The sequence below is a fragment of the Tauraco erythrolophus genome, chromosome 12 (genome assembly GCF_009769465.1).
Source record: "Tauraco erythrolophus isolate bTauEry1 chromosome 12, bTauEry1.pri, whole genome shotgun sequence".
Lineage (NCBI taxonomy): Eukaryota > Metazoa > Chordata > Aves > Musophagiformes > Musophagidae > Tauraco > Tauraco erythrolophus.
Window position 1 is genome coordinate 18115064 of NC_141476.1, and position 20654 is coordinate 18135717.

At 65.9% G+C, this 20654-nt stretch overlaps 4 protein-coding genes across 4 annotated transcripts; all 4 read right to left on the bottom strand.

Moving 5' to 3' along the window:
• Positions 1-284: 284 nt before the first annotated feature.
• HYAL1 (hyaluronidase 1) lies at positions 285-1802 on the bottom strand. Its single transcript, XM_086619017.1, has 3 exons — positions 903-1802; positions 694-783; positions 285-602 (listed from the first exon to the last, which is right to left on the bottom strand). The coding sequence occupies exons 1-3, from the start codon at positions 1800-1802 to the stop codon at positions 285-287; spliced, it is 1308 nt and encodes a 435-aa protein (XP_086475143.1).
• Positions 1803-3340: 1538 nt separating this feature from the next.
• On the bottom strand, positions 3341-5406 carry HYAL2 (hyaluronidase 2). Its single transcript, XM_009989302.2, has 3 exons — positions 4480-5406; positions 3916-4005; positions 3341-3754 (listed from the first exon to the last, which is right to left on the bottom strand). The coding sequence occupies exons 1-3, from the start codon at positions 5404-5406 to the stop codon at positions 3341-3343; spliced, it is 1431 nt and encodes a 476-aa protein (XP_009987604.2).
• A 3513-nt stretch (positions 5407-8919) lies between these two features.
• Positions 8920-13436, bottom strand: TUSC2 (tumor suppressor 2, mitochondrial calcium regulator). The gene is made up of 3 exons (XM_086618794.1): positions 13285-13436; positions 12883-13003; positions 8920-11667 (listed from the first exon to the last, which is right to left on the bottom strand). Exons 1-3 carry the CDS (start codon positions 13434-13436, stop codon positions 11602-11604), a joined length of 339 nt encoding a protein of 112 aa, XP_086474920.1. The 3' UTR covers positions 8920-11601.
• Positions 13437-14045: 609 nt separating this feature from the next.
• On the bottom strand, positions 14046-19371 carry RASSF1 (Ras association domain family member 1). Its single transcript, XM_086619336.1, has 6 exons — positions 19110-19371; positions 17703-17824; positions 15230-15334; positions 14853-15147; positions 14301-14416; positions 14046-14192 (listed from the first exon to the last, which is right to left on the bottom strand). The coding sequence occupies exons 1-6, from the start codon at positions 19369-19371 to the stop codon at positions 14046-14048; spliced, it is 1047 nt and encodes a 348-aa protein (XP_086475462.1).
• Between the last annotated feature and the right edge of the window lie 1283 nt (positions 19372-20654).

Genomic DNA, 20654 nt, shown 5'->3' on the forward strand with positions numbered 1-20654 from the left:
CCTCTTCCTATGTATTTCCCATAAATTTTCCTTTTTTTCCTGGCTTTTCTGAGGTGTTACACTCTCAGACACCCTGGCCCAATGCACAGCCCTTGGCAGCATCACAAGGCACCACCAGTGTGGCTGGGAGACCCTCCTGCCTCAAAATGTGCTACAGCGGAAGATAAGGAGACACTTCCAGGTGGCTACTGGTTTTATTAGCAGCTCCACAGTCGGGTTCCTAACCTGGGGTGCAGGGTGGTGTCACCCTGCCTGCCCTGGTGTCCCAGCGTGGCGGGGGGAGGTCACTCGGCAAAGCCCTGGGTGTTGCAGCGGGGTCCCTGCCACTTGTCGTAGCACTGGCACCTGAACGCCTCGGCCAGGCGGGAGGTGTGGTCGATGGACTCCAGGCTCTGCGCCACCAGCCAGGGCTTGCCGGCTTGCAGGTCGATGGTGAAGAGGAAGGGGTCGAGGTGGAGGAAGCCCTGTGTGTTCTCCTGGCGCACACAGCGGCCCCGGCCGGAGCACAGGCTCTGGCTGCACAGATCGGCGCTGGCCGTCACGTTGACAACATAGTGGCCCAGGGGCCCCTCCACGTAGTCCTTCAGCCTCAGGCACATCTCCTGCAATGGCACGTGGTGTCACAGCCTTGCATGGCTGGGGAAAGGGGAGGGTCCCCGCGGGCGGTGGGGCGGTGCCACCTGTCGCACTCACCTTGGAGGTGCTGTAGTTGAGGCTGCCCCAAAGGACGATGCCCGCGGCGCCCTGAGCTGCGCTCTCTCCAATGGTGTTCATCAGGTCCTCCTGCACCCAAGGGGAGAGGAGATGTCAACAGTGCCCAAAGCCCCCGCAATGGCCTGGCAGAGCTAAAGACTCCTCCATACCAACCCATCAGCCCAAGAGGTGCCCATTGTCCCCATCACCTGGGAGAGGAAGTCAACAGTGAGGTCGAAGGTGATCTGGGAGTAGGGCAGGACGGGGATGCCGCTGCCGAGGACGCTGCGCTGGACAGCAAAGGCCTCAGCGATGCGGTGCCGGACGTAAGCAAGTGCCTTGTTGGTGCCGTTGAGGCGGGGGGGCAGGTAGATGCTGGGGTAGAGCGCCCGGCTGTTCTCCCAGAGCCACCCCAGCTCCTTGTTCCTCTGCTGCTCCACCACCGGGCAGGTCCCAGTGTAGGGCAGGCTGTCAAAGTCATTATTGTAGCAGTTGGGGAAGCCATAGAAACCCCAGTAGCCATCAGGACGGAGAGTCTCACCCAGCTGCAGGGTCTGCTCCATGAAGTTGCGGGCGCTCTGCTCAAACTGCTGCTTGGCCATCTCCTTCACCACCTCAGGGGGCCACTGAGGGTGCTGCTGCCGCACCAGCTCCTCTGACTTCTGCTGGTAGATGTCCATGGAGGCCCAGTTGCGGATCCACAGCGGGCGCCACATCTCCCAGTCGATAACAGCCAAGCCGCTGTAGGCAGGGCTGGGCAAGAAGACTTTGATGTCCCAGGTGGCCTGGTGAAGGTGGGCCTGCAGGCTGGCATTTTGGGGGAGCCCTCCATTCACTGGCACCCCCTTGGATGCGTAGTAAGGGAGGAGCCCCAGCTCCTTGCTGTAGAAGAGGGTGATGTCCTGCCCAGTGAAGGACTCCTGGTCGTTGGCCAACACGTCAAAGACTTCCAGGTTGAGGGTGATGTTGTACTTACTGGCACAGCGCTCGGTGGGGATGTTCCAGATGGTAACAAAGGGGCGGTTGACAAGGATTGGGCCGGGCCCATCAGTATGAGCCAGGGCAGGCAGGAGCAGCAGGAGGACCCAGCAGGACCGCCCCAACGCCATGGTGCTGGTGGGCACAGGAGGGGTCTGGAAGCTGCCTTGGGAGAGCTGAGACCTGGCCAGACCTCGACGCTGAGCCGGGGCCTGTCCCCAAGCGGTGCCAGTCACCCAGGGTCACCTCTCCCACCTCCTCACGCGAAGGCCCCAAAATCAGCAGCAGCCAGAGCCCAGCACGGCAGCCCCGGAGCACGGAGAGCAGCTCGTCAGCCCCCGTTAATGACTGGCGGCGACGGGCCCGGCTGGGGAGGAATGCACAAAGTCAACACCCCGTGACAGGCCGGCGATGAGCTGGGCTGGAAAGACAAACAGACACAGACGGGGGCGGGGGTCAAGGTCACGGTGACGGACGTGGGCTGGGCCAGACGGGCGCCGCTGGGGAGGCGCAGAGCATCAGCCGTTAGACGGCGGGAGCAGGGCACTGCTGGCAAGAAGTTCACGGCATCGGGCAGGACGCGGCCGGACACAGCCCGGGGAAGGGTGGCGGCGCAGGAGGGCACCACCCGGGGACACGCGTGGCCCAGGGCAGCAGACACCGGAGGGCACTGTCTGGGGCCACGCACAGCAGCCGAGGGGCGCCGGCGGGAAGGCGGCTGTGCCACGCACCGTCCACGGGGACGCCAAGGACCGGGCAGCGCCGGGACCGGCTGCGCGGGCACGGGCAAAGGCGGGGCAGGGCTGCGCTGGGGACGCCGTAGCACGGAGGGCAGGAGCCACGCGAGGGCACCGCTCGGGGACGCTCGCGGTGCGGGGGTGTCCCCGGCCCCCGCAGGGCTGTACCCACCCGGGCCGTGGCGCACAGGACGGCGTCCCCACGCGGCTGTCCCGGTCCCGGGGAGCTCCAGCCCCGCAGCGCGGATCCGGCCGGTCCCACGGCCGCGCTCCGCGGGGCGGGGGCGTGGCCAAGGCGGCCCGGGGGCGTGGTCACGCCGGGGGAAGCCCGCCGGCAGCCCGGGGGCGGGGCCCGGCCGGAGGCGTGCCCGCGCGCTGCGTAGGCGGAGCCTGCGGGAAGGGGCGTGGCCAAGAGCGCAGCCTCCACGTGGGTGGCCCGCCCGGGGCTGCGGCCCGCGGCTCCCACCCGGGGCGGCAGCGGCACCGCGGCGGGAAGCTCCAACCGCTGCACTCCCACCCCCCGCGCTCCCTCCCAGCCGCGGGAGGCCACGCCGGGGAGCGGGGTTAGGCAACAGTAGGGTGACCTGTGCCCCCCCCCCCCAAATCACCCCACACCCCGCTCACGCTCGGCCCAGCTTTATTCGAGGTAAAGCACTTTGGTGTGGGGCAGCACAGAGGGACTCAGCACCACACAGCACCCGCTCCCTGTCCCCCTCCCTCTCCTTACAACAGGAGAGGGCCCCTCCCCAGAGCCACCCTGCCCTCCGTCCCCATGGGGGGCACCTGCCCTGCAGCAGAGAGGGCAGAGGTGGGGAAAGCACACAGTCCTCCCCCCACAGTGAGGGGCAGCCCCCCATAACAAGCTGCCTCGCAGGCAGGGTAGGGACATCTTAAATAGGTGCCCTACACCACCACAGAAAGGGGGTGCAAGCTCAGTCCAGAAGGGGTTGGCACCAGCTTGCAAGCAGCAACAGCACCCCAAGTCCCAGTGGTACCAGAGGGTCAGGGGCATCACTGTGGGGGTCAGCGGGCACCTGGCAGCTGCTGCCCTGCCAGCCCTGGTAGCAGTGGCAGCGGAAGTGGGTCCGTAGGAAGAGGGTGTCAGCAGAGGATAGCTGGCCCTCAGCCCAGAAGAGAGGGCGCTGGGGGTGGTCCTCATTCCGGCGCCGCAGCTGGAAGCTGGTGGAGTTGAGGTGGAGGAAGACGTCAGCGGTGCCATCTCGGCGCAGGCAGCGGCCCTGGCCATGGCACAGCGTCGTGCTGCAGAGTTGCGCTGCTGTCGTGACGTTCACGATGTAGCGACCCAGGTCCCCCTCCAGGTAGTTCTTGATGATCTGGCACGAGTCCTGGGTGAAGGGAAGCATCAGGGGCATGTTGGGGGGCATCAGGGAAAGAAGCACTCCAGATGGAGAGGATACCCCAGCCTCAAGCCATTGGTTCCCCTCTGGAGGCAAGTGACCCCCACTCATCCTCTACCTTCCCAGAGGCACACTGACCCCAAACCTACCCGGTTTTTGGTGTAGTCTGCATCGCCCCAGAAAATGGCCCCGGCTGCACCCAGTGCCGCGCTCTCTCCGATGGTGGAGATCAGATCCAGCTGTGGGGACAGAGCCTGGTTAGTGCCCACAGACCACATAGCACCCACACTCCCCAGCACAGTGTGCCCCAAAGAGCCCACAGAGGGGTCAGGGAGGCGAGACCCATCCTTGCTCCAGACCACGGGGAGAGGGGACTGTCCCAGCTCCTTGAGGACAAGGTTCCCCATCACCACCCTCCTCCTCAGGGGCTAAGCCAGCAGAGCGCAGCAGCTGCAGGCTCATGTACTCCAGGGTCCAACTGCACCCCTCCTGGTCCCCAGGGCCAGCCCCATGCCAACAGATGCTGCTCCCCACCCTACACAGTGACAGCCAAACCACAGCATGCTGGTGACACCATGAGAGCAGCCACCAGCCTCCATAGCCATTCTACTCTATGGGCCAGATGGGACACGGGCAAAGGGACCACCTCAGCTGACCCCAGAGCCCAGGTGCCCAGGGTCTGGGACAAGGATGTCCCGGTGGTGCAGCCCTACCTGGCTGAGCACATCCAGCTTGCGGATGTAGGTGGGCCGGGTGTAGACGAAGACAGGCAGGGAGTAGCTGTCGTGGTGCTGCTGCGAGATGCGCATGGCTTCCATCACCCGCGCCCGCACGAACTTGCGGCTGTTGGGGGTGGAGGCCAGGAGCAAGTCGAGGTAGATGGAGGGGTAGAGGGCCATGCTCTCCCTCCAGAGCCAAGCCAGCTGGTCGTTGCGAGTCTTCTCCACGTCCGGGCACTGCCCGGTGTAGCTCTCCTTATTCTTGCTGTAGTCGTGGTTGTAGCAGTCAGGGAAGAGGTAGAACCCCCAGAGCTGCTTGGGTCGGAAGCTCTTGGCCATGCGCAGGGTGCTCACCATGAACTGCCGGGCAGCCGATTCGAACTCAAACACTGCCTGCTTGTTCACCTCCTCGCGGGACCAGGTGGGCTGCCGCTGGTACACCAGCTGCTGTGACACCTCACGGTAGATGTCCTTGGGCTTCCAGTTGCGTGCCCAGATGGGCCGCCACTCCTCCCAGTCAATGACGGCCAGCCCCTCCTTGGCGGGCGAGCGGATGTACTTGCTGATGCCATCCGGGAGGCAGGCGAGGTGCTCGGACAGGCTGCTGTTTTGGGGGACACCGCCGTTGACAGCCACGCGCTGGCTGGTGTAGTAGGGATAGAGCCCCAGGCGCTCCTTGTAGAAGATGGTGAGGTTCTGCCCTACGAAGCCCTCATTGGGGGAGGCCTGCAGGTCGAAGAGGCTGAAGTCAAAGGCCACCTGGAAGCGGGGCTTGCAGTCCTGCGTGGGCACGTTCCAGGCCACCTGGAAGGGCCGGCGGGTGAGCAGCGGGGCAGCCGATGGCTTCTCGGGGGGCTGCCAGGCCAGGGCCAGCAGGGCCAGCCAGGGCACGGCCACCGCCGCCGCACAGCCCCCACGCATCCTGCTCCACGGGGGCCTGGGGGCAGCAGGAAGAGGGGGGTCAGGAGGGGGGTGCGGGCAGGGGGTGGCTCTGCCCGCACCCCCCAAAGCAGACCCTGCCACAAGCTCGCTCCACACAAAGCCCGCCCGCGGCAGAGGGGTGCCGGGCGGCTCTGCCCGCACCCCCGGGGGCTGGCTCCCGGGAATCCCGTCTCCAAGCGGCTCCACCCGCTCCCGCTCCCCGTTGGTCCCGGTCCCCCACGCTCCAGCTCCCACGTTTCGCCGCTCCCGCGCGTGCCGGCGCGGCGCCGCCTTTGTCCGAGACCGGCACACAAAGCACCGGGGCGCGGCCCCCCGCGGCCCCGCTCCCCGCCCGGCTCCGCTCCTGCTCCCCCACCCGGGTCTCACCGCGGCTCACGCCATCCCCCGCCACGGGCTCACACCGGCAGCGCCTCCCCCCCGCCGCCCGCTTTAAACCTCCCCGGCGCGCACCACCCGCGGGGGCGCCACCTCCGCGCCCCGACCGGCCCCACCCCGACCGCGGCGCGCCGGGGTGGCGGCGCGGACCACGGCGGAGCCCCGGGGGCGCGGGCAGGCGGCGGACCCTTCCCCACACACACCCCTCCGCGGGGTCGCAGCACCGGGCAAGGCACGCCACCCCCCCGGCCCGCCGCGTTTGGTATGGCCCGGGAGGCCACGCCCTCCGCGCAGCGGAAGGGGGCGGGGCGACGGGGGCCGGCAGGGGGCGCTGCGGGGCTCGAGGGGCTGCAGCTCTCGGCGGGGCGGGGGAGCGTCCCCGGAACGGTGGTGACCCCAGGACGGTGTCCCCAGGGCGGTGGTGGTCCCAGGACAGCGGTGACTCCAAAATGGTGGTGTCCCCAGGGTGGGGGCGACCCCAGGATCATGGTGTCCCCAGGATCATGGTCACCTCGAAACGGTGGTGACTCCAGAATGGTGGTGACTCCAGGATAGTGTCCCTGGAACCGTGGTTACCCCAGAACAGCAGCGACTCCAGAACAGCGGTGTCTCCTGGATGGTGGTGACCCCAGAACGGTGATGTTCCCAGGGCAGTGGTGTCTCCCAGGATGGTACTGTCTCCAGTATGGTGGTATCCCTGGGACAGCGGTGTCCCCAGGGTGGTGCCGTGCCGGGCAGGACGTCCTGTGCAGGGCTGGGGCAGTCGGTGCTGCTGACTCAGCCGCAGCCCCGCGAGTTTCCTGCCCAGGGGGCCACAGGCGCAGGAAGGCCGGGGGGGGCTTCCTTCCCGGGGCGCCGCTGAGGCTCCGGTGGGTCCCCCCAGGTGGACAGTGAGGACAGGCAGGGCTCAGGGACTGCCAGCGTGACCATCCCCATGTCCTGCCTGTCCCCTGCCTGCTCTAGCCAGGGCTGGCCCCGGTGGGCTGGAGGCCATCAGGTTGTCCCCACAGAGGAAGCGCCGGGGCCGGAGCGTGAGGGTGTGCTGGGGCCAGCGGAGGAAGCAAACAGGGCTGAATCTGCGGAAGCGTTCCCCAGCTGCCCACCAGCTCCCCAGGGAGTGGGTGGGAGTGCCAAGCCCGGCATTGTTTGGTGCCAGCCCTGTGCTGGCAGTGCTGAGCCCAGGGCCGCGGGCACCCACAGATGACTCCTAACTGGAGCAGGACCCGCTCCGGTGCCAACTTTCGTGGTGAAAGTCCCACCACGAGGGTGGCAGTACCACCGGGGATGGGCATGGTGTCCCAGCTGGCCACTCTGAACCCTCACTGCACCCCACGGCTTAGCCCGGCCCACGGGCAACACCAGGCACTGGCCAGGAAAGGGGCAGGGAAGGTCAGCCACTGGCTGGGCGTTGGCTGCCAAAACCCTCGGGAGAGATTGCGGGGAGCCAAGAAATCCCAGTGCTGGCGGGCGCTGCCCTTCCCCTCCGGGCAGTAAACAGGCTCCCTTCGCCGGCAGCAGAAACGCCTGAAACTTTCCATCCTCTGCAGCCTCGTGCGCCAAAGGTAACCGGCCCCACCGGCAGCAGGGTGGCCGGAGGGGCCACAGCCCTCCGCTGCTTGGAGGTCTGGAAGTCCTCAACACAACGCAGCTTCTCACCACCATCCCCCGGGAGGGCTTGGCATCGCCTGCCTCGGTTTCCCTCTTCCTTTGCTACAGGGAAGACCTTGGATTTTGGGAGGGGGCAGCCAGACAGACTCAGCCTCCCCTCTCCTGTCTTGCCCTGCTGAGCACGAGATGTTTCCAGCGAGGCAGGAGAGCAGAGCGGGTCAAGGTGTGGGAGGTGGGCAGCAGCTGGGGCATTCCTAGCAGGTTAGCTGCCCCATGTGGGCAGCCAGGTGGCTGAGAATCCCTCACGGATGCCAGATAACGGGGCATTAGTCACATCCGCTCACACCAGAAAAGTCCGAGCAAGGCGTGAGGAGCTCAGCTTGGGGATGGAGCTGCCACAGGGCCAAGAGAGGAGGTCAGCACCCGCCTCTGCCCTGGGCCGGGGCTGCAGGCATGGCTCTGACCCACAGGCAGCCGGAGCGGGATCAGGGTGGCCCCAGCAGACACAGAGCTGCTCAAGAAGCTGGTGAGCCACAGCCACCACCTTGTTTAGCCTCGTTGCGCTATAACACCCCACGCAGCCACCTAGTCCCCCTCGAGGCCACCACGATCCATCCCTCCTGGGGCTGGGGCCCCTAAAGATCACTCGGCAAAAGTCCCAGAGGCTTGTCCCCCGCAAGCCAAAGCACTGGCAGGACACACCGCACCACTCACTCTCATTACAGCTTTCGTCAGCAGCTTGTTTCCGAGCTGGCTTGCGTGGAGGAAATGATGAGAGGTGGCAGCGGCCACAGGAAAACATTTGCAGGGTGGCCGGGGGCAGGACGTGGGGCACAAAGTGAGATCACACTTGCCCCACGGACAGCCAGCACTGCTCAGGGGATGGGTGGCAGCCCGGGGTCATGCCAGGTTTGAGAAAGTCGTCAGGCCCCGGTGATTAACAAGGCACTGATCTGGCAAGGCGAGCGATGAAGGAACGGACAGGCGGATCCTTCCTCTGCCTCCCGTGGGGCTTGGCAGAGGGATGGGAAGAGGTCGGCTTGAGGCTGGGCTGCCCACGACACTGGGGTCCCTTGCTGCCTCCCAGGTCCCTCCAGACCTCCCTCCCCACATGGGAAGGGAGAGGTGCCTGAGCTCCAACCCTACTGAGCTGAACAAGAAAATGACATAAATTTATATAAAGACATTTTAGTTTTACATTTAAAGGCTGTCACAGCAGCTACAAGCAGAGTTACAGCCTGACAAAGCCACCAACTCCTGCCAGTGCCATGTGCCAAACCAGAGCACCTGGGAATGGCCGTAACTGGGGGGTCCTTCACCACCCGTTCAGCCACGTGTGCACAAACACTTCTCTCCTGAAAAAAGAGGGAGTTCTGAGCACCGGCAGCAAACAGAGCAGCACAGCAAAGCCCACCTCCCCTCGGCTCACCAACAGCTTCCTCTGCCCACGGGTGCAGCCGCTCACCCACCCACCCTCCCCATTACGACAGCTCTTGGGCTTGTGGGCTCTACAAATAATTTTATTGAAATTTAACAAAAGTGGACAGATGCACTGGGAGGAAGGACCATAAATAGCATACGTTTCCCAAACTCACAGGTCCTACCCACACGCTAGAGGAGCAAGTAGCCTAGTGTCAGTGAGTACGGTTCGGCTACACATCCACACGGGAAAGCACAATGTTGCACAGAAAGTGTAAAAAAAAAAAAATCAAAAGGAAAACTTTCCTTTTTTTTGCTTGCTCCAACACCACAGTGGACACAGATACTATTTACAGTGATCTTCACATTTTTAAGATCCCTCCAGGTGCTCCCAAGGCCCTGCTCCTGCAGGAGGGCTGGAGGCTGGCAGAGGGGAAGGGGGCTGGGGGGGCTGGCTGCTCCAGGAACCAGCCTGGGAAGAAGCTGGGCAGGACGCAGCTTGTTGGCAGCCTCAGAGCCTCGCTGCCGCTCCGGTGACACGGTGGGCTGGGAGAAGGCGTGTTTTTTTTGGGGAAGCATGCCTGATGTTCTGGGGGAAGGCTAGGCAGCCTGTCAGGGAGGACAAAAGCATCCTTGCTAAGCCGGTCTCGGTCTCTGCTCCCCCGGGGTTCAAGCCCTGCCTTGTCAGCCGTGTTTTGGCCGGTAGCCAGGCAAGGGGCTCCCATTGGGGCAGGCAAGCAACACTGGCTACCTCCCCACTCCTTCTCTGCCTTCCTCCATACCCACGACGGGTTTGGTGCACCTTCCTGCACCCTCGGACAGCCCATCCATGGCTTTCTCTCCTCTTCCAGGGACAGCAGCTCCTGCTCTCCTCCAGAGCCTGAAGGACACCCTTCCCAGGGAGATCCGGCCCGGGAGAAACTTGAGAGCAGGTGGTGCAAATAAGAAACACTTCAGTGGGGGATTGTTTTAAGACAAGACTCTTCCAAGCAAGCAGAACAAAAGATGTTGAAAGAAGCGCCCAGCATCACAGTGTAGACGAGCTCCCCGCCAGAGCCCTGCCCTCCTGCTTCCCTGCCCGGCGGCAGCCAGCACATCCGCTTCACCCTCCGTGCTTGCTCCTGTCGATGGGAACAGTGGGTGGGGGGACACAGAGGGAAGAGGTGGTGACAGGAAGACGGCAACAGCCACGCCGCTGTTATCTCCCCGAAGCCGGGAATGTGGCCCTGCGCCCGGGCAGCTCTCGGCGGGCGGGGGGATGGATACATCCAACGTAGACGCCGACAGGGCTGGTGGCCGAGTGCCAGCGGCTCAAATTAAAAATCGAGGTAGCAAACATCTGAAGTGCTTAGAAAGTAAATAAGTTCTGGAACGGAAGAGGAGGAAAGCCGAGCCGGCTGTGTGGGGAGCAGGCTCTGACCCAGCTTAAAGCTGTGCCCGCTGCCCCATGGCCGGTCCTCCTCCGCCCGCCCGGCCTGGGGACAGCCGAGCAGGGCAGCAGTTGCTCCTGGTGCTGGCGAGGGGCAGTACAGCTCAGGTCTTTCCCCGCTGGCTCGGCGCCCCAGGGCCCGCACGCAGGGGTGAGAGGTTTTTCCGTGCTGCCAAGGTGACCCTGACCTTCTCAAGTGGCAGGAAAGAGAAGAGAGCAGGACCTTCCAAGACGGAGCAGAAAGCCTCCCTTTAAAGTGCATTGCGTTTCTCCTCCTGCCACCAGCTGGGACGTGGGAGGAACCGTAGTTCACATCGCCAGGGAGATTTCCAAGCCAGGGCAGACACACCAATTGATTGTTTTCGGGCAAAGGGGAGGGAAGAGATTATTTCCTTCTTGCTCGGCTCTGTCAAGGCCCACCCCACTGGGAGGTATGTTCAGGATGGGAGCAGGGGGTGAGGATGTTACGACATGCCTTCCCCAGAAGCCTGGCCCCACAGCAGGTGAGGGACGGCGCTCTGCAGGAGCCAGCTTTATAACAGGGAAGGCGAATCTGCTGCAGAGCTGGGGATCTCACTGCCACCAGCAGCGGCCATGGACTGCAGAGATCTCCTGCAGGCTGAGGGACTGCAGGCAGCAGTGAAGCCAACCTCCTCAGAGCCGTCAGAAGTGGGGAAACTCACAGGGCGAAGAGACTGAGGTCCAAGACTGCGGCATCTGATCTCTGTCCCCATCCCAAGAGGAGCGCAGCAGCCAGCCAAGTGTGCTTTGAGACCGGCCCCACCTCGGCCTGCCCCGTTTATCCTCCATCAACGGATCCATCCAGGGGAGCGTCGCACAACGCGACACAGTCACATGCCAAGCAACACGTCGCAACACTGGCCACCTAACCACCAGGTTGGATGGTGGTGACCACCTAACCCTGGGCAGCGCGTTACCCTGCCCTGGCTCTCCCGGGGCCGCGTACCTGAGAAGCGGGGGATTTAGTCTGGTGAGAAGTGCAGGCTCGCTCTCCCTTTGACAGCTCAAACACAGCAGCTCGTTTGCAGTTCCAGTTACCCATCGAACGTCGGCTAGAGGCTACAAAAGGTATTTTAGTCTTCTGACTCAAGCGAGGATGTTTTTAAGCAGTCGTCACACAAGGTCACCCATCTCCTGCGAGGAGCGCTAGCCAAGCCTGGCCCAGCCTGCTCCGTCCCGCCTCACCTCCGGACGAGGGCAGAGCCGCCGTCCCCGCCACACACCCAGAGTCCTCCTCGGGTGGGAACACGACGCAGCCTCGCCTGGTGAGGCTGGGGCGGTGGGGCAGGGCCTCCTGTCCGCGGGTAGAAACGTCTGGCGACTCACACCTCGCAGATGATCACTGGGAAATCCACGTGAATGCGAGGGTGCTCTAGTTTCACTATGCCCTGAAAGAAGAGTCAGAGTGGTGAGCAGAGGAGACCACAAACATCAGCCCCAAGCCCTGCGAGTCACCGAGTCACCCTGTACAGCAGAGGACACCGTGCCCTCGAGGAACAGGAGTCTGCAAAGCCGCCATGACACCAGGTATGCCTGAAAGAGCAGCGCGCAAAGCAAAAGCACTTTGCTCTTCGAACTCGTCCCTGGAGAACCGAGGGAGGCATGGCTGGCTGCCACACATGGTGGGTCCGGAGCTCAGCAGGGCGAGAAAGGAGGGAGCTGCTCTGCCAGGCACTGCCCGTGCAGCAGCTGGTGCGTGACTAGCAGATATTGGCCGTCTGGGCTTTTCATCCGGCACCTTTCATTCACGGGATTTAAAAGAATGAAAAGAGCTCTCTGAGAGAAAGCAGCCAGGGCAGCTGGCGCACAAGAAAAGCAGCTTTCTATCCAGAGGGGAGGCTGCTGAATGCATACTCCCTCCACGCCAGCTCCAGGCGCCTTTCCCATGCTCCGTCCAAGCCTTCTCCTGTTACAGCACCAGGAGGACCCACTGGCAGGTGGGAGGCTGCGGGGGGAGAGGGGAGCGGGGACTCAAGGCCTGCTCTCTCCAGCTCAGCTGAGCTTTCCAACCGGGTGAGTTTCACCTCACATCGACAAGGAGTCAGTCTCACAGCCCAAACCTGCCTCTGCGAGAGCACCAGGCCAAGGAGTGGCACTGAATCCTTCCCCCCATAACTGCCTGCGCTCAGAGGGGTGCCATCCCACTGGTGGGCTGCTCACCCCTTGGAGCACACCAACAGCTTGCTTCAGGTGCTCACTAAAGTCATGCCTTTCTTCTTAGGAAATATTCCTGCAGGATCTCTCCTCAGCCCTGGTTTGATTCTCCCTTTTCTCTGTTTATACCCCATGAAGCTTCTGTACATGTAGGTTGTCCTCCTTCTGCAGCGAGACCCTCAGTTGGTGTCCCAGCCTCTACCTGGCTTCACACCAGTTGCTTATTTTAAGAGGAAACTAAATCCTGAGCACAACTGAGGCGCAAAACACGTCGCTGTCAACACCACTGACACTACCAAACAGCTGGGTGGAGCACGCACACATGTGCACATCTTTCCCAGCAAGAAGATGCCCTGAAGGATAAGGCCCATGCGCAGGAGCTCCTGCGAAGCCAGGACTTCCGCCATCACCATGGCACTTGCTTTCCCCCACCCTTCTCCACACGCTACCTGAGGTATCAGGTTCTTGTGGATCCTCTTCAGCTTGGCACGCTTCCTGCCATTCTTGGTAACGATTGTCTCCTCGTAGAACTCGTGGGCGAGATCCCCATCCTCGTCGTAATACATGGAGCTGCCGAGAGGAGAGGGGAGGCGGGTGGGTACGAGCCTGCCGACAGCTGCCGGCGTCCTGTGCCCCGGGCAGAGGAGCGAGCTGGGGCCGGCGGCACCCCCGGCCCTGCGACAGCCGCAGGACCGCCCGCCGCCGGCTCGGCGGCTGCCGGGGGCTGCCCTCCCGTCCTGTCCCCCGCGCCACGCCGGTGCCGGTGCTCGGGCAGGCCCGGAACGACCCAGCAGCAGAGCCCCCCCGGCTGCCATGGCAACAGCCTCCCCCCTCCCGCCTCGGCCTCTCACCCGCGGCGTGTGAAGACGAAGGGAGTGGCGGCGCGCGCGGCCCGCGCCCGGGCCAGGGCCTGCTGCCCGCCGGGGCCCTCGGCGCCGCCGCCGCCCGCCGCCGGGGAGGCGAAGGGCCACAGCCCCCGCGACTTGGAGCCGCTGGCGCCCATGGCGGCGGCGGGGGCGGCGGGAGCGGGGCGGGGGCGCAGGGAACGGTCCGGAGCCGCCCGGCGACGCCGACCTAGCGCCTCCCTGCGTCCGCCGCCGCCGCGTACGACACTTCCGGCGCCCGCGCTGCCCCCTGCATGTGAGCCCGGAGGGAGGAGTTACTCGTGTCACGTGGGAGCGGCGCGGGCTCTGCCCTCCTCCGCGCCTGGTGCCGGCGAGAATCCCGGGGCCGCTGGTTCGAGCCCCGCTTCGGCCGCGCACCACGTGCGGGCATCCCGCCCGAACGGCACCGGGGGGTCGTCGTGTCGCCTCCCACCTCGGCCCGCTCCAGCCCCCCGGGCGCCCCCGCCAAGGACACACCGCAGGCCAGGCCTTGTCACCCAAATGCCTTTATTGGTGTTCAACGCCCTGCTCCCGCTCAGAGACACCTGCACCCCCCTGGGGACACTGGCCCCCCTTGGGACACCCACTCCCTGGGCCAGCCCCATGGGGGCTGCAACGGCCCGGTGGGTCTCGGGGTGCCCCATTCCACCCCTCTCTCCCCGGTGCCCCTGCCCGCCGGCGGGCGAGGGTCCGGGTGCGCTGGCTAGCTGCGGGTGCAGGTGGCGCGGTCACCCCGGCGTATGCATGGCCAGTGCCTCCTGCATCTTCTGGCGGCAGCGGGCGTAGCGGTGCCGCAGCCGGCGCACGTGTTCCTCCTCCTCCCGCTGCAGGATGCGCAGGAAGTTGTGCAGCTCTGGCAGTGTGAAGGCGTCCCACTGCGGGTACATGAGCTGCCATCGCAACGGGGACATGGCACGTCCCCTCCACAGCCACGTCCCCTGAGGGGAGGCAGGCGCCGGTCCCCTCCCCGTCCCCGCACTCACATTCACCTCCCCGGTCTCATTCTCCTTCAGGACGAAGCTGAGCACCTTCTCACTGGGGCCAGCCAGCAGCCGCAGCCGCAGGGGCTGCTCCTCGTCAGCCAGCTTCCGCAGGTACACTGCAACCGTGGCCACATATCATGGGTGGGACACCGCCATGGGGACATCACCACCATGAGGACACTGCTGCTACAGGGATGCTGCTACCATCAGGATGTTGCCACTATGGGGACATCACCACCACGGGGGACACCACTGCCATGGGGGATACACCCATGGTAACAGAGGACGCTGCCGTCAAGGAGGATACCGCTGCAACAGGGATGCTGACACCATGGGGATGCCACTGCCCAGGGGAAGCTGCCCTATAGGGACACCGCTGCCAGGGAGGACACCACCGCCATGGGGGACACCACTGCCACAGGGATGCTATCACCATGGGAGACACCACCACCCTGGGGACATCACCACCACGGGGCCGCCACCACCCAGGGGAAGCTGCCACCAGGGGCACATAACCACCCCTATGGGGACAGGGCCGCCCCGGGGTGCTACCTTGCTCATCCTTCTCAGACCTCTCAAAGAGGGCGAATTTGCGGGGGTTGTCGACGACGGTGAACTTGCGGAGGAGGGCGTCGATGACCTCGCTGGCGCGGGTGTGCGAGAGGATGTGCAGGTGCTTGACGGTCCCCTTGGGCAGGTAGAAGGATGTGCGGCGCTTCACCCTCTGGGCAGGCGGCCCCAGCCGCCCTGCCTGCAGGGAGGGGACCCGCTTGGTGGCCGGCACCGAGACGGGGCGCACCAGCTTCAGCTGCACTTTGATGAAACCGGTGTAGGAGCCATCCTTGTTCTGGGAGACACCAGCGGGGGGGGAGGTGAGCAGGGCCAGGGCAGGGTGCCATGACCCCCCCGGCCCTGCGTCATCCCCGTACCAGGCTCATAAAGAGGTTGCTGTTGATCTGGCTGTTGTACTCCTTGATCCGCTGCTCCACCTGCGCCTGGTCCAGCTCTGCCTTCTCCCACTCACTGGGCTCATCCTGCGTGACAGTGGCCGGGCTGAGCAGCACTGCAGCCAGGGAGGGACCCCTCCACCCGCCCCAGCATCCCACCGCCCCCTAGCCCGCTCCGAAACGCCGGCTGACACACGCACAGGCGGTTGCGCGGGGTTGCATCAGCCTGGCTGGTGCTGAGCTGGCCTGTGCCGGGGAAGCGCGACTGAGCTCACTGCGGCCCCAGCCCCACGCTGGGGACACCGGCACCAGCCACCCGCTCCAGCCTTCACCCCTGGGGCTGCAGGGATGGGTGAACCCACTGTGAGGACACCCCAGGGCCGGGTGTCCCCTCCTGACACCCCAGATCAGAGAAGCATCCTCAAGGCAGAGCGCCAGCAGCCGCCAGCCCGGCACCAGGGTGGCAGGGCACTCTGGCTGCCTGTGGGGACATCCCGGGATTTGGGGCAGGAGGGCCGGACTCGGGGTGCAACCCGCCCGTGCCGCTGGCACTCCACTTCAAACTGCCGGCCCCACACAGGGCGGATCCAGGCGTCCCAGCTCGGCGTCCGCACCGCCAACACCCGCTAATAAGTACTTATATGGGGCCACGGAGCCGCCGCACAGCGCTGCACGTGTCCCCACAGCACCGTGGGGCTGGGGAGCTCCCAGAGCTCCCAGCCCTGATGGCCGCCCCACGGCATGCAGGAGCTGCCAAACCCTGCTGGGGTCCCCGTGGGATGAGGACAGCTGTGAGGCTGCCGTGGGGGGGCCTCACCCTGACACCCCCAAAGCACTGTCCTTCGCCCCCTCTGCGAGTGGCTGCACCCCCGGGAGGCCATGGAGTGGCCATGCCAGGTGGCAAAGACCCACACACCACAGCACCACGTTCAGCTGGGCAGGGCCACCCTGCCCCACAACATGGCCATGCTTGCCCCCACATTTTCCCCATACTCAGCCCCACTCCTGCCCCACAGCAGGGCCATGCTCAGCTCCACTCCCGCCCCACAGCAGGGCCACACTCAGCCCCACTCCTGCCCCACAGCAGGGCCACGCTCAGCCCCACTCCTGCCCCACAGCAGGGCCACGCTTAGCCCCAAGACAAGACCGTCCACACTCCGTGTTTTCCCCACGGCGGGGCGACAACTGGCCCCGCACCGAACCCACCCTCGCCTGCACCCCCCCCAGCACCCAGCCCCGGGGGAGTGCGCCCCCCCCCGCTGACGTCACCCCGTCCCCTCGTGACGTCATGGTCAGCGGTCCGGGAACCGACCTGGCGGCGGCGCGGGCGGCGGCCGAGAGAGGTGCGGGCGGTGTAGAAGAGCTCGGGCTCGGAGTCGGAGTCCTCCTGGCTGCAGTAGCCGCTGCTCGCCGTGCTGCCCCCCGTGCCCCCCGCGCCGCCCCGCCGCAGCGCCAGCGCCGCCGCCGCCCCGCAGCCCCCGGCCCCGCCGCCTCCCGCGCCGGCCGCGGGCACGGACGCGGTGGCGGCCACGGCCCGGCCCGGCCGCCCCGCGGCCCCGCCGAGCCCGCGGGCACACGGGCACACCCGGCCCCGCGCCAGCCCGGCCGGCCCCCGGGCTGGGGCCCGGCTCAGTCCGTTCCCGGCTCGGCTCAGCCCGCTCCTGGTCCCGGCGCGGCTCCGCCCGGTCCCGGTCCCTATTCCGGCTCGGCTCAGCACAGTCCCGGTCCTTGTCCCGGCTCGGCTCCGCTCGGTCCCTATCGCGGTCCCCGTCCCGGTCCCGGCTCGGCTCGGCTCAGCCCGGTCCCTATCGCGGTCCTGTCCCGGTTCGGTTCAGCCCGGTCCCGGCTCGGCTCAGCCGGGTGCCTATCGCGGTCCCTGTCCCGGTCCTGGCTCAGCGCGATTCCCGTCCCTGCCCCGCTCCCGCTCCCAGCCCCGTCCCAGCCCCGCCCCGCCCCGGCCGTGGGGCTGACGCGGGCCGGGGGCGGCGCGGCGCGGTCCCGCTTCCGGCGGTGATTTCACCCGCGCCCGGACCCGCCTGTGCCCCGGCCCGGCACGGCATGGCAAAGCACAGCAAAGCCCGGCATGGCCTGGCACAGCCCGGCTCGGCATGGCACGGCGTGGCCCAGCCCGGCATGGCCCAGCCCAGCCCAGCATGGCTTGACACAGGCTGGTGTGACACAGCCTGGCATGGCACCGCACAGCACGGCATGGCTTGGCACAGTCTGGCACGGCACAGCCTCACACAGCCCAGCCCAGCCCAGCATGGCTCGGCACAGCCCAGCATGGCATAGCCTGGCACAGCACAGCCCACTACAGTGTGGCACAGCACAGCTTGGCAGGACACATCATGGCTTCGCATGGCACAGCTCAGTACAGCCACTCCCAGCCCGGGCAGCCCCCCGGTTGGCCAACCCCTGCCCACACCCTCTCCCGCAGACACAGGCCAGGCCCTACCACATTGGTGTCCTTCTCCAACGCCTGCTCGGTGCCATCGTCCTCGTCACTGGCGCTCGGGGGACCACTGCAGTCCAGCCGCACCAGGGCCCGGCACCGGTAGTGGCAGGTGAAGCTGCAGTCTGGGGATAGGAACAGGAGCAATGCCAGGGTCAGCGACTCTGCCGGGGAGGATACTAGTGCCCAGTGGGGCAAGGGTTGGTGTGTGGTGCCAGTACCGGTGCCCAGTGCCAGCTGCCTGGCCATGCTGTGCTGGTGTCAGGGGCCCAGAGGCAGCATCCACATGGGACACGGTGTGGTGCCATGCTGCTGGCCTGTGCCATGCTGCTTGCACAATGCCTGTGCTACCTGTCTGGGCTGGCCAGTGTGGGTGCCTGATGGCTGGGATGCTCAGTGCCTGGTTCTGAGGTGCCCAGTGCCTGGTATCAGGATGCCTGGTACCTGCTGGGGCTACTTGGTACCAGGATGCCTGGTGCTTGGTGGGGGTGCTCAGCACTGGGATGTGCAGTGCCTGGTATTTGGTATGCGGCTGCCCAGTGCCTAGTGCGTGTGCCCAGTTCTGGGATGTCCAGTGCCCAGTGCGGGTGTCTGGTGCCCAGAGGCCTGGTGCACGTGCCAGTTACGGGGATGCCCAGTACTCGGTTGGGGTGCTTGGTACCAAGATGCCCGTGCCCACTGTGGGTGCCCAGTTCTGGGATGAGTGCCTGGTGCGGGTGCGTGGTGCTGGGATGCTTGTGCCCAGCGCGGGTGCCCAGTACTGGGATCCGCAGTATGTGGTGGGGTGCCCAGTGCCCAGCACCAGGACAGACACCCACTGCCTGGTGTGTGTGCCCCATACTGGGATGCCCATGCCCGGTGGGAGTGCCTAGTACCAGGATACCCACACCCAGTGCCCAGTGGGGGTGCCCACTACCAGGATGTCCGGTGCCTGGTGGGGGTGCCCAGAGGTGGAGAGTCCCAGTGGTGGGATGCCTCGTGTCTGGTGGGGGTGCCTGGTGGCAGGAGTTCCCAGTGGCAGGATACCCGATGCCCAGTGGGGGTGCCCAGTGATGGACTTTCCCAGTGGCAGGATACCCCGTGCCCAGTGTGAGTTCCCGGTGATGGGGGATCCCGGTGGTAGCATAGCCGGTGCCCCGCGGGGGTTCCCAGTGATGGGTGTTCCCGGTGGCAGGATACCCAGTGGCCCAGTAGGGGTTCCCGGTGGCAGGATACCCGGTGCCCGGTGGAAGTTCCCGATGATGGGGGTTCCCGGTGGCAGGATACCCGATGCCCGGTGGGGGTTCCCGGTGGCGGGATGCCCGTTGCCCATAAGGGGATCCCGGTGGCAGGATGCCCGGTGCCCATAAGGGGATCCCGGTGGCAGGATGCCCGGTGGGGGTGCCGGGAGGCCCGGGGCGCGGTACTCACGGCGGCACTGGAGGCTCTTCCTGCCGCCGCCCCAGACGAAGTCCCCGCAGAGGTCGCACCAGGTGTGGAGCCCGCGGCGCCGCGGCTCGAAGCGGTGCCCGGCGCCCGGTGCCGCCGTCAGCCGCAGGTCGGGCTGCGCGCCGGGGCCGGGAGCGGGGCCGGGCCGTCGGGCCGGGCTGATGCGCAGCGCGTTGGTTCGCTCCAGGCGGCCGCGGCCCGGCCGCGGCTCCGGCTGCAGCTCCCGCAGTTCGATGAGCTCCATGGCCCGGCGGCCGCGGGCGCTGCGCGGCGGCGGGGCGGGGGGGGGGAGGGAAGGGGGGGCAGCACCGAGGATGGGGCCGGGGCGGGGATCGGGAGGGGCCGCCCCGTCCGGGCGCCGCGGGGGAAACTGAGGCAGGAGCGGGTGGGAGCTGCGCAGCGCCCCGGGGGCCCGACCGCCGCCCCTGGTCCCGGCAAGCCCGGCAGGGCGGGCTGGAGGCGGGGATGAGACTCTGGGAGCCGCTGCCGGGCAAGGGGAAGCCCGGAGTCCCGGTCTCTCCACCACCTCTCCCAGGACCAGGGCAAGCCTCGCTCCGTGCCTCAGTTTCCCAGCGGGAAAAGAGTCTGGGGGAACCTCTGGCAGTGGACGAGAAGCAGCCAAATTGCCCCCGGAGAGCCCCTATGCTTGGTCTGGCTGCCGCACTGGCCGAGCAGCCTGGGCTCGGGGCAAGGAGACTCCGAGCCCGAGCTGCTCAGCAGGGCTGCAGTTGGATCGTGATGGCTTCCTGCTCGCTGTCATGGCTCCTGTCACAGCAGCGCTGGTGCAAAAGCTTGTTTTGGGGTGGGGGGAGATCTCAGGCACCCCATCAGAAAAGGAGATGCACGGCAGTGCCAGCACCAAGGTTCCAGCATTCGGCAGCAGCTGCTGGCCGGAGAGAGGTGGGGATGAACCCCAAGGCAGAGCAGGCCACCAGTAAACCCAGCAGAGAGATTGCTGGTGGGCAGAGGGGGGGCGAAGCCCTCGGTGCTAATGTCACATCAACTGAGAGGAGGGCGGTGGAGGGAGGGAGGGAGGGAGGGGAACGGTCCCTGCGAGATGACAGATGACGAACACCCGAGAAACTAATCTGCTTTCTCAGAGTGAGGTGCTAACCACATCCTCTGCCTCCCGCCGCCGCTCTAACAACGGCGGCCGAAAGATAAGGGGCAGCACACGAAGGCCTGCTCGGCCCCTTCTCTCCCCCAGCTCACGGGCCTCGGCTAGAGAGGACTTGGCCTTTCTGGTAACCACAAGGGTATCACCTGTTTTTTTGGGGGTTCTCTGGGATTTGTGTTGTCACTGAGGGAAAAAAATGGCCCCACACCCCTCTCCCTGGGTGCGAAGGAGGGGAGGAAGCGGTTTAGCATCTTCAGCTATGAGGAAAAAAACAAAGCAGGAGCTGAGCAGTGGCAGTGTGTATAAGGAGGTTTATTGGAGAAGGCTGCGGGGTGGGGAGGTGGGAGAGGAGAGGCCGAGGCCGGCCAGCGCTGCCCGGGGCTGGCAGGAGGCAGAAGGGGCCTTTGCTG

What these genes read in the sequence shown, in the direction of transcription:
- HYAL1 (XM_086619017.1), bottom strand. Translation starts at nt 1,802, where the DNA reads ATGGCGTTGGGGCGGTCCTGCTGGGTCCTCCTGCTGCTCCTGCCTGCC. An exon ending in CTGTTGACTTCCTCTCCCAG is followed by an intron (nt 784 to 902) that starts GTGATGGGGACA and finishes CCTTGGGTGCAG; the next exon opens with GAGGACCTGATGAACACCAT. An exon ending in TCAACTACAGCACCTCCAAG is followed by an intron (nt 603 to 693) that starts GTGAGTGCGACA and finishes GTGCCATTGCAG; the next exon opens with GAGATGTGCCTGAGGCTGAA.
- HYAL2 (XM_009989302.2), bottom strand. Translation starts at nt 5,406, where the DNA reads ATGCGTGGGGGCTGTGCGGCGGCGGTGGCCGTGCCCTGGCTGGCCCTG. An exon ending in AGCTGGATGTGCTCAGCCAG is followed by an intron (nt 4,006 to 4,479) that starts GTAGGGCTGCAC and finishes CTGTCCCCACAG; the next exon opens with CTGGATCTGATCTCCACCAT. An exon ending in CAGACTACACCAAAAACCGG is followed by an intron (nt 3,755 to 3,915) that starts GTAGGTTTGGGG and finishes CCCTTCACCCAG; the next exon opens with GACTCGTGCCAGATCATCAA.
- TUSC2 (XM_086618794.1), bottom strand. Translation starts at nt 13,436, where the DNA reads ATGGGCGCCAGCGGCTCCAAGTCGCGGGGGCTGTGGCCCTTCGCCTCC. An exon ending in TTCGTCTTCACACGCCGCGG is followed by an intron (nt 13,004 to 13,284) that starts GTGAGAGGCCGA and finishes TCCTCTCGGCAG; the next exon opens with CTCCATGTATTACGACGAGG. An exon ending in ACAAGAACCTGATACCTCAG is followed by an intron (nt 11,668 to 12,882) that starts GTAGCGTGTGGA and finishes CTCTTCTTTCAG; the next exon opens with GGCATAGTGAAACTAGAGCA.
- RASSF1 (XM_086619336.1), bottom strand. Translation starts at nt 19,371, where the DNA reads ATGGAGCTCATCGAACTGCGGGAGCTGCAGCCGGAGCCGCGGCCGGGC. An exon ending in GAAGAGCCTCCAGTGCCGCC is followed by an intron (nt 17,825 to 19,109) that starts GTGAGTACCGCG and finishes TCCTATCCCCAG; the next exon opens with ACTGCAGCTTCACCTGCCAC. An exon ending in GCAACCTCTTTATGAGCCTG is followed by an intron (nt 15,148 to 15,229) that starts GTACGGGGATGA and finishes GGTGTCTCCCAG; the next exon opens with AACAAGGATGGCTCCTACAC.